At 38.8% G+C, this 11623-nt stretch overlaps 1 protein-coding gene across 2 annotated transcripts in view; it reads right to left on the bottom strand.

The window, feature by feature from the left end:
- Window positions 1-10938, bottom strand: part of LOC149203395 (coiled-coil domain-containing protein SCD2-like) — a 405302-nt gene extending 394364 nt beyond the window's left edge. For both annotated transcript variants that reach the window (XR_016253953.1, XM_089403421.1), the window contains exon 1: window positions 10282-10938. Coding sequence is in view for 1 of the 2 variants with exons in the window: in XM_089403421.1 (XP_089259547.1) it covers window positions 10282-10656 (375 nt within the window). In the remaining variant the exon portion in view is untranslated. The remainder of the gene's footprint in view (window positions 1-10281) is intronic.
- Between the last annotated feature and the right edge of the window lie 685 nt (window positions 10939-11623).

An 11623-nucleotide genomic window follows, 5' to 3' on the forward strand; every position in this document is an offset into this window, starting at 1 on the left:
CCAATGAGAGATGCATATAAGCATCTGTTGGTTGTCACATGTGGACATGTCAGTGGGATGTGGTTCATCCTTTCCCCACAATTAGAATGCTCATTCCCTACGATCGATGGTTGACATGTCGGTGGGACGTGGTTCATACTTTCCCCGCGAGTAGGATCCTTCCTACGATTGATTGGTTGGCATGCAGTAAGACGTGGTTCATCCTTTCCTACTCTCGGTGTTTTGCATGCACGTAGGATGTGGTTCATCGTTCCCCTACGTTGGTTGTGACATGTGTTTGTAGGATGTGGTTCATCCTTTCCCTACATTGGTTGTGACATGTGACTATAGGATTAGGTTTATCCTTTCCCTACGTGTGGTTGTGACATGTGTTTGTAGGATGTGGTTTCCCCTTTCCCTATGTGTGTTATGAGCAAGATGCGATATATTCTTTCCTTGCTAGTGTTCCAACATCATCCTACCCATGTAATCCAGGACACACAGGAAGTACCTCTCATCTAGCCAATGGGTTGGGAAAAGTGGTTAGGGACCATAGCACTACCAATGGAAGCATCGTGTACTGTCGTACTCCCTATGTCTAGCATGCATGATGTTCTACAACTTGATCTGGGAGCAAGTCTGATTGGGGTTTTACACCTAGACAGACTTCTGTCAATGGAGAGTAGTAAGGACTTGTGACTCACTCTAGATCGATTCTTTTTCATTGTTCATATCAGTGTTCAGCAGAGCCGAGATGAGATGAGATACAAAGATGGTACATGACAACAAAGATGGCATAATGATCGATGGATTGGCAAGTGGAATTCTCCCTAGTTAAGAGGGAGTGTTAAAATTGGCAACTAGGGCCAAATTCCACTTTGGACAGCTAATCTGATGAAGATAATCATTGCATTAAATTCCTCTTTTCAAGAGGATCAAAATCGACCTAAAGATCACCAAATTTGGATAAGAAAAGTATCTATTTAGTTAAAAATAAATTCTACAAGGCATGAACTTATCAAGGCGGGAAAATTTGAAATTTTGAAATTTGAATTTCCCTCCACAAGTGTCAAGGTTGGCTTTCACCTCCATAAGGATAAATCATCATGTCTATTTATATATATAGGCAACCTCCAACCTCATTTGGCTTCACATCCTTGTGCGCTTGTCCTTGTGATAACATATCTCTGTGACAACGAAGTAGATTGGGGCAAGGCGTGGAAGAATATGAACATATCTCTCTCTAGTTTCAGGTCCGACTCTCCTCCAAGGCTCACTGCAGGCATAGTTGATGGGCTGGTGTGTTTTATGGTGTGAAAATGCTCTATTGAGTTAGCCACAGCTACAAGGAAACCTCCTCATCCAGGCCGCAAGCCTTACCTGGCTAAAATGTGAGCCGTGAACTTCTGTTGAGTGGGCCACAGGGCCTTAGGGTGATCCTGGGCAGTATTTGAAGGCCATTTTGTGTGGGCAGATCTCTGAATCAAGAATCGCTGGACTATATTAAAGGTAACCTAAGGACCGAGCTCCATACTTCAGCAGTGGAGGAACCGCAGGTCAGAATTAGGCCTGGTGTTAGCCCTGTCTACATGCAGACCCTGCTTGGAGGTTAGCCGCAGTTGTCATAAGTGTTTGGATCAGAAGAAGAGGGCTAAAGTGCTGACACTTAGCCCTAACCAGGTCACCATTAAAGAAGCACATCCAGATCACAGGGAATTTAAGGTATAGTGCCTTGCAAGAAGAGCCACAGTTGTTTCCAAAGGATCAGTTTGGAAAGTTTATCAATGGCTATTAGGAGCCCTTCAAGGAAGCAGCTATATCAGTCAGAATTGTAGACTTCTCAGGGCTGCCTTGATCAATGATTTGGCAAGTCAAATTTATCCTATATTATTGTGCATTTGATATTAATAATAAGAGGATTTGATCAAGGGTTTTCCCCATCTTGGGGTTTTTCACTGGCTTGAGCCAATTCCTGTGTCCTCTTGTCTTGGCTCGTCTTTTGCATATGTTATTCATGTTCTTCTTTTTTCACTTACTGTCAATGTGTTAATGGTTTATGTGATTGCTAATGAAAGTAAAGGTAATTAAGATTGGGCTAGATGGAACATTGAAGTAATTGACCTAAGCAAAGAACATGTTAAGCTAAAATTAACAAATATTAAAGTGACTTTTATGTTTTGAAAGTGAGTTTATGAGAGAAAAAATGCACATGGTACAAAACATTAAAAAGTTTTCTAGGAGGCTCGTTAAATGAAAGGGACCACATGAGAGAGAAGGGGTCAAGTGAGGGAATGATCTCCACCCTTGATCTAATGAGCTGACATTTAATCTCAGCCATTAGATCTCAAGGGTTAGGGTTCTCATCTTTTGAGAAGACAAAAAGGAAAAAGGAAGAGAGGTTATCATTCATTACTCTCATGAGAGGAGATTGTTTTTGCAAGCTTGAAGGAAAGAAAATGCAGAGAAAGAATGCACTAAACCCGAGTTTCCAGGAGAGAAATTCTAGCACGCAGTCCGAGATCTTCAGGAGTGGTTTGCAGGCCAGTTTTTAAGGGAAAATCAGCACTGGTTAGGAGGGAGGCTAAGAGGATTCTCAGCGCAAAAACTAGTGTGAAGACGAGTTGTTTGAGACAGTGTTTTCAAAACCGTTTTTAAAAACCGGTTACCGGTCAAACCGGCCAGTTAGCAAGGCTGCCGGTCTGAACCGGCCAAAAACCCGGTTGGGTTGGGCATTTCGCCATTTTTTAGCCCTAACCGGTGAAAACCGGCCGGTTTTAGGCATGCCCACTGAAACATGCAAAAAGTGGTTTTTTGACTGTGGTTTAGGGGTTTTGGGGGCGAACTAAAGGTGTTTTGACTGTTGACAACTTGTTCACTATGAAATAACATCAACAGGTAACAGCTGTAACAAGTAACATGTGTGCTATTATGAAATAACATGAGAAGTGTCTAATTATGAATGTATATATTGAATAATGACTGAATGGTTGTTTACAATCAATCGTGACAGAATATATATAGACATTGGCTATTCACAAGTACGAAGGGATACGACCCTTCATAAATTAAGTCTTAATATTATCAGAATTTGTTATTATCATTACCTATTATGTATGTTAATGGCCTCCCTTTCAAATAGGGAATATTGGGAGATTCCCTCTTCTTGATTTGTTCTACATGGTACTTTCAGTTTAGGTTGTAGAAGGTCACCCCCTCTGATTTTGAGTTTGAATATTTGCAAAGTTTGTTTCTAATGTGGTTATAATATTTATAAGGTCTTCTATTTTGTCTCTTAGTGCAATGTATTGATATATATTGACTTTTCTTTGAAATGTTCCTTTTTTGCTGGTTGCAATGGACACATCTTCTGATATAAGGTTCCTGATCCATTTAGCTTACATATCTTTTCTTGCCACTTAAATTCCATGAAATATTCTTTGAAGTTCGTGGCATAAGTACCCAACTAGATCAACCATTCTTCTCAGAACATATCCATCAGACCAGGTTGTAAAGTGTCTGGATTCTGGAAGCTGGTCCATGTAAATTTTGTATGTTGTACACCCACAGGGTAAGCTGCTAATAGTTGCACACCCACTGATAGTACGGCAGTCTGTACTCATCTAAAAGAAATTGAATTTCTCTTGAGAAAAAGACTGAATTCTCTTTTTTCCTTTTCTTCTTATGTTTTTTGAAAATAGTCCCTCTTTAAATTCTTAGAAAAATAATAATCTAACTTTAAATCAGGAATAAATAACCTAGCCCATCTTTTAAAACAAGAAAGACTAGCCTATTATTTTTATATTTTTCAAAAACATCAACCTGTCATGTAAACCCAAAAATAAAAATAACCCTAGCTTTCCTTGTCTGAAATTGCTTTCAGTTTCTGTTTGTAATATATGTAGCTCCTGATGATGATCCTGTGGCCAGTAGTGGTGATGAGCTTGATGATTGATCATGTGTACACTGTAGAGTTGTAGTAGGCCAATGGCCTCATAGCTTGCAGCATTGTTTTTGGACTTTATAGGCCATTTAGAGCCTCATTTCTTATGTATTTTGCTATTTTGTCGATGATATGTATTGTACTCGGTGCCATTTTGATATATTCACCTTTACATGGTATATAAATGAGCAAACTTTGCATATTTTGTCTCTATTGGCTTGGAATCATGGTTTTACATCTTAAAAATAGTTTTGTTTCATTAAAAATTAATTATTTAATGTATTTTTTTAAAACCGGTTCGTTTAGACCAAACCAGTCCCGGTTAGACCGGTTCCGGTCGGTAAACCGGTTCATTAGGTGGACCAGTCCGGTCACCGGTTCCGGTTTTAAAAACATTGGTTTGAGACCTATCTTTCTGCCATTTTTACACTGACTGGGCCGAGAATCAAGGTCTGTCTCTGCAGAAAGTTAGCAGACAGACAGCACGATTGCCAAGGCTCCAAAGGGATGAATCTTAAGGCTGCTAGGAGAGGACTGTGGCACGAAATTCTGGGAATATTTTTGCTCAGTCTGACTCGTTTTTCAAGGCACTGTTGGGTGGCAGCAAGCTCAGAATTCAAGGCAAATCACAGGCTGTGTTATATGACTGTGTGAGGCATGAATTCCTATGTAATCCTGAGTAGTGACATCAACAAGAAAAAGGGAGATAAGTTTGCTCTTTTCTGATGTGTAAAAATTTTCTTTAAGAGCAATTAAAATCCTCCTTAGAACTGGTTTTCCCCTTGTGGGTTTTTTCAGGGTAATTAGACTAAAATCTGTGTAAAAGTTTTGTGGTGTGCTTGCATTTAATTTCTTGTACCAGGTGTTAAAGTCAAAAACAGTAGAGTAGTCTCTTGTTTTAAGTTGAATGCAAAGCAAACAATTACATTAGCTATATGTCATGTTGCGGTTTGGGCATTAAACCTTGTGCAAAAATTTAAAACTGGGTTGGGGCTACAGCACTACAATTCTTCTACATAATGTACTATGGATGCCATTTCTATCTTGACTTATGTACAACTATGCCTACTTTCATATATTATACAAATAATTTGACATTCTAGATGTTTTTTAATATAAATGCAATGATATTTATATATAGACACTTCTGGGATGCTTCACTTCCAAAAAATGCACTTGCTTCATCCCCACTTCACACAACACTGCTCTCAACTAGAGCCCCATTCCAATCAGCGACATTTTTGGTATTAAATGTCTGAATAGCTCGCCTGGCAGATCTAGGAGTGGAAAACAACGAAAAGTGGGGTGTCAGAAAATAATCAAATGACATTGATTGGGAATATCATAGGTTGAGGTAGTGTGATAAATCCAACTTTATTGTTAAACTTTCCACTTCTTCTGTTAAACTTTGAAGGGGGAGGCAATACTCATTGCATACGATGGACAGAATAAATTATGGACGAGAAAAAAATGAAGATGTTTATGCATAGATTTATACTCATGATTGTACCAATAAACATTGTACAATAATAAGGGGGCAAATGGCCATGGGTCAGTGGATGAAATAACCTAGGAAAAGCATGTAACGCAAGTGACAGAGGAGGAGTCATAGAAACTAATAGATGTATCTAAAGATCCCAAGAGAAATGAAGAAGAGGTTGGAAGAAAGTAAGCATTGTCCATAATGGGAAACATGCAAGACAAATGGAAACCTCAAATATGAGGGAACAAAACAAAACAATATATGGTGTTTGGAAAACAAAACAATCATGAGGGATGAAAAGACCATGAGATTATTTGGAGTTGTGAGAAGGTAACATGAAAGTGTGCCTTCAATGCAACCAACTTGTCTACGCATATACTTTGCTTGTGAGGTAATCATGTATGCTTGTTATGCTTGAAATTAGGCAATTCAAAAGCAAATACAAAGGCTTTGATTATATAACAAAGAAAAGTATTAAGTCAATACAAAGCTATATTGGTAATAGAGGTGCACATCATGGGCCTTTTCACTGAAAACATAAATAACAAAGCCATGCACTTCAATTATTGAAGATTTAATATGCCCTCTAGGCACATGCAGGTTAAAATATCTTGAAGGTTTCAAAAAGGCATATTATGTTCAAATGCTAAGAAAAAATCACCTATTTTGCATAGAGAAACATGGAAAATAAAATAAAGCTCTAGATGCATGTCAATCAATCTATTAATGACACATAACACCCATATATAGCTCTCACTAATCAGTCCCTTTGATGTATTACATGGACGCCTTAACAGACATCCTAAAAATTAATAATTTTAATAAAAGAATAAAAAATAAAAACCACATGAAAGTCGTATATAGAACCAAGATAAGTGCTTCTAAACTCAAGGGCATCATTTCTCCTAATAGCATATTCCATGTCATCTTAGTTCATGTAGTCCACAACTTCAATTGTAACATAGTGATCAACGAATTGGATAAGGTTCATTGGTGAAGGTAGTGGCATGTCATACCACCCACCAGGTTCAATTTCCTTGGAGGAACAAATAAGTCATTGGGTTAAGTGCAAGTTCTACGTGAATTTTTGATGAAAAAGTACCACCTCTTATGCTAACTTAGTCGAACGAAAGTGCTCATGGTTGATGGTTGACCCTCAAGGGTTATCTCACCTATGCAAACGGGCTACATCAAGTGCCTAACATACCTTGATTCTTTGCGATGCTTTCGCAGATTAAAGGAAGCATGATCGAAAAAATATAGTGTTCTTATTATGAAACTTGTGAAAAGCTAAATCAACATCTCCTCAAATATTATCCTTCTAAAGCTTCTATTATGTTGATGGCAGTATGCTAGATAGAATAACACAAAATTCAAGTCATCTAAAGATTCCTCTACATTTCTAACAACTATAATCAAACGATGAAAAATTCACTAAACATTTTGCATGTAAAACTTGCAAGCAATTGTAATCAAACTTATACCTATGAGAACCACAAACTATATCTTTGCATCATAAGCATCTTCCAACTCAATTAATTAATAGAATAGAGAACTAGGAGAAGTCTCGTGACCAATCTCTATGATAGGTCCATACTTGTCCAATGCATCTTCCAAATCCCTTTCCCAAATATGACTACATAAATCCCCAATATATGATTCAACTAATTTGACTTCTCATCATCACTGAGCAACGCAACTCTCAAGCAAACATTGTGCTAAATTAGATCAGCTAACATATAGGAGTGATATAAAACCACATCAAAGGCGATCATTGCAAATACTCAAATTCGAAACTGCTGACAAATTTGGGGGTTTTCGTCCACGAAAAGCCATAAAACAACAAAAGCCCAACCAAACATGCCCTCTATTCACTGATCATATTTCATATGTCCACGCAATAATATTCAATGTAGGGCCACTTGACAATAGATTGAACCCTCATCTACATTAATACATGGCAGGACATGCAATGACAATGGATAAGCAACAAAGCCTTGCAATTCCAAGAAAGTAGGCCTTCTTGCTCCTTGAGTTTGGGTTCCAGACATACTTGCCTATGATATGACTATTCATGTACAAACATGTATAGAGTTTTCGCTTGATGTCGATCTATCTGTAAACATGCTAGAAAACCATGTTTGATTTATAGGTATCATGTAGCACCAAAGTTACCAAGTGTCTCACTAAGATCCACTAATTCCTATATTAACAAAAGTTATAATAGAATCTCATACAAAGGGCCTTACACCTTCCATAGGCTAGATAGTACAAAGTATTCCTGACTCGTATTGTAGCAACAAATGTTTTATACGATAATATTACATATCAGCAAATGGCCCCAATCTGACTAAGATTCAAGAGTTTTCATCTTTATGAAATTCATAAAAGAATCAGGCACACAAGGCTCTTATGCCACAACTTGACCACCAAATCAAAAGTAGCACTAATTCTATAGAAATCATTAGTCTGGCAGTTTTGCATGAGACTGAAGTGACCACAAGACTTTAAGAAGATCCAATAACTCTTATATAACCCAAGACAAATGACTTTTAGTTCACAGAGTAGCCAATGTAAAGCAGATCGGATTCCTCCAACCTGTGTATGTTTTATGGGTTTGGCATCAGCACAGAGCAACCCTAAACTCCCATTAAGATTCGAAAGCTCCTATTTACAAAAATTATAACAGAATAAGTTGCAAAACTTCCTGCTATTATACGTTAGCTGGCCAGGATAAAGCAGTCCTTATTTTTGCAAACTATGTTTGACATGAGTGTAAACTTTATGGTGACCTTGTGTCCCAGCAAGATTCAATAGCTCCTCCACTAAATTGTTCACATTCTAAAGCAGAATAGCTCTTAAACTACTCAATAACCAAGCATTGCAAAGCTACACTAATTCTCTCAAATCACAGTATAGCCAGCCGAGGCCATAAGAATTAAGCATCGTGATCCAAAATCTCCCATAACAAAAAAATACATTGCAGAATATGGTGCAGATGGTTCTCGCACTTCACAATCAGCAAAATGTATGAAGCAAACCTAATTCTCACAGCTATGTGTTCTGTGCAAAGTGGCCTTCAATCTCGTTAAGTTTGAAAAACTACTACATTGGACAAAATTCTAAGACACAAGGATTCTCACTTGTCAATAGGGTCTTGCTTAATTGGTTAAGTGGGGTCGTGTTTAATCTCGCCACCAAGTCTTGAATACCCATAGAGACACATTCCATCCCTCGTGATTTGACTTTCCTGTGCAAAGGGTCTGTTTTTATGTTGTTTGGTCTAAGTGCAAGTCTGAGGTGAATTTGGGACAATACTTAGCCCCCCACCCATGGCTTCTTCACTGAAGAGATATTTCAAGAGCGTTGTAAGATAGCTACCTTACACTGTAGTGATCCTGTAGTGGGGAATGACATGTTTGCCACGCAGTGTTAAGAAGAAGCATATGGTAAAAAAAGGATTCTCACATTAACAATAGTATGCCGGCATCGGGCATCGGGCATCCTCACAAATTTTCAAGTTGTAGTAGAGAGTGAAGTAGAACTATGTCTCCTTACCTAAGTTGCAGGAAAGGGGTTGTCTACTAAGGCGTCAATGTCAATTTCAGCAGGATGGCCAAAAATCCCCAGAATCCAGTTATATTTTTTCAAAAAATCTAACATAAGGAGTGCTTGAATCATGTTTTTTATGGTGGAAATGGATTCAGCACCATCGAAAACCCCTGGGCACCCAAAATCTTTAAGCTTCACAGCTATAACCCAGATTTCCAAAAATTTCCACCAGATTTTATCAAAATTATGTCAGAATTTCCATTGTTTTCCGGGCAAAATTGATCCTTCCTTAGACTACGGCTGCATGAAATGTCAGTCCCCCTTGACCAAGCCCAAAAATATATAGAAACGCGAGTACGGTTACAAAGTGTGTACCATACGCATCAGAAACGTTTTCCAAGCCATACAGAAATGTATTTCACAAAATCGAAACACTGTTCGCCTTGTACAGGCATGTTTCACGAAATGAAAATATGTTTCGTACAACAAATGGAAACATGTTTTGTACTGTATGGGCAGATTTCACAAAATGGAAACGTGTTTCATCCTATATGAGTGCATTTCACAAAATGTAAATGCATTTTGCCCTGTACAGGCACATTTCACAAAATAGATACGCATCTTTGGATTTTGCATGCTGTAATCATTGATCATATGTGCGTTTCCTTCAAAAGTGTCATTCATATGTACCCCCTTTACCCTTCTTTGGTCATGAGCACCAGCGGGACTTGACATCCTCTCTGTCCCACGCAGTCGCTCAGCCAAGACCTACATTCTCTGGCCTTCCTACTGTATCACTGCACTTCAACTGTCTTATCTTTTTGCTATACTGTTATCTTATAACTTAGCAAGGCACTTAGATCCGTTTCCTTTCTTTTCAACTTTTTGCTTTCAGTATTGATATAGGAGTTGCTTTCACAGTCCCACATTGTATAACTTTTAATCCCACTGGCCTGCTTTTGTGGTCATTTGTTGCTTACATTATCTTAATTCATTTCACAACCAATGTTTTGTTCCCACTGAGCGATACCCTTGCCTAATTGCAGAAGGGCTTTGGACCGTTAACATTCAAAAGCTCTTGCAATGGCAAAAATTCTCCATATTCACAGAATTCCTCTCAAAAATTCATTGAATAATTTGTTTTTCATTAGCCTGTACAAAAGCATCCCTAATTCTTCAAAGTTAGGCTTCGATCTAGCAGTTTTACATAGTCCGTGTGGCTATTAAGATTGAAGCCCTAAGTTTCACAAATCATATCCAAAGATAAGAAGTTTGAGAGTTGCTTTGACTATCTAGTTGAAAAAACAGAGAGACGGAGAGAAATTACCGCCGGAGAGGGTGATCGGGTAGCCTTGGCGGAGGAGCCGATGTTGTGAATACTGGTAGCGCTGGCATAGGAATTGGAAGAGGGGGTAGAGCCGTAGCGGAAGGGCATATCGTCCTCATCGTCATCGTCATTGGACTGAGAAGCCATGACCTGGGCGAGACGCTGAGCAGCAGCCTTCGCGGCATAATTCTGAGTTCTCTTGATGTTGGAGAGCGCGGTCGATCCGGACCGGACATGGTGATGATGAGCAGCGGCGGCAGGATGGGCCGGGGACCTCGAAGGAGAAGATGATGAATTGGTGCTCGTGCTGCTGGCTCCGCTCCTCTGCCGAGAATAAACGGGGCTCCCCCCACTTCTCAGCCGATTATAATCCATTGTGATCCTCCCACCCTCGACCCTGCAGGCCCTATGAAATATAGAGCCACGATATATTTATTCGACGGTCCTGCTGCTGGCGCTTCGCAGATCGCGGTTTGCTGGTGCCTGAACCGTAGCTTGGCGTTACAGAAGCTTGTTGATAATCACAGAGGAAACCGCCAGTTTTGGAGGTTTATTTTAATAGGTGGGAGATATAGACGGTCTGAGCGAAATCGTATTAATTTTGGACAAAATGTATAATGATTACTGCGAAGAAATGTGAGGGCTCCGGATGCTTTTTCTTAGATACGAAGCCGATTTATTCTCGTAAAAGAAGGCCCATTTAGGAAGGATGGGCTACTTTATTACAGTCCTAGTAGTGAGACATGAAGGTGTGAGTGTCACTTGTGGCTTCGAATACTAGAGGCAGCTTGCTTTGTGTTCGGCATTATAATTAAATTGGTTAGGGTGAGTATTATTCTAACTAGCATTGGCTACATGAATTATCATCACCTTTGATAACAAGCAAGTCAAAGGTCTTTGAAAATAAAATTATGTTGATTACCACTTAGAATTTGATTAGTTGAAGAAGCGCATTTGGTATGCATGTTGAGTTATGAGCGATGTCTGGTTAAGATTCATTAACAAACAAACAAAAATAGTGATATGTTGAAGATTGATGTACGTTATGGTTTTACTTATTTGAGTGAAATGTAGGGGTTGGTCATTATGGTGGATTTTGTCGTGGGTTAAATTCTAATTACATTATGAGAAACGATAAGCATGTTATGTTGTAGACGAAATTATATTTAAGATTTGTTAATGAAAAATTAATGACATGTTGAAGATTAATGTAGTTCATAGTTCCATTGCATTGAGTGAGGAGCTAGGGTTGGTCATCATTTGAATCACAGTGGATTTTGTAGTGGGCTCAATTCCAATTACACTATGGGTATGGCGAGCATGTTGTAAACCCAAATCATGT

This window comes from Pinus tabuliformis, chromosome 2_1 (assembly GCF_031772625.1).
Source record: "Pinus tabuliformis cultivar Carrire ecotype Pingquan chromosome 2_1, CPIR1, whole genome shotgun sequence".
Classification (NCBI taxonomy): Eukaryota; Viridiplantae; Streptophyta; class Pinopsida; order Pinales; family Pinaceae; genus Pinus; species Pinus tabuliformis.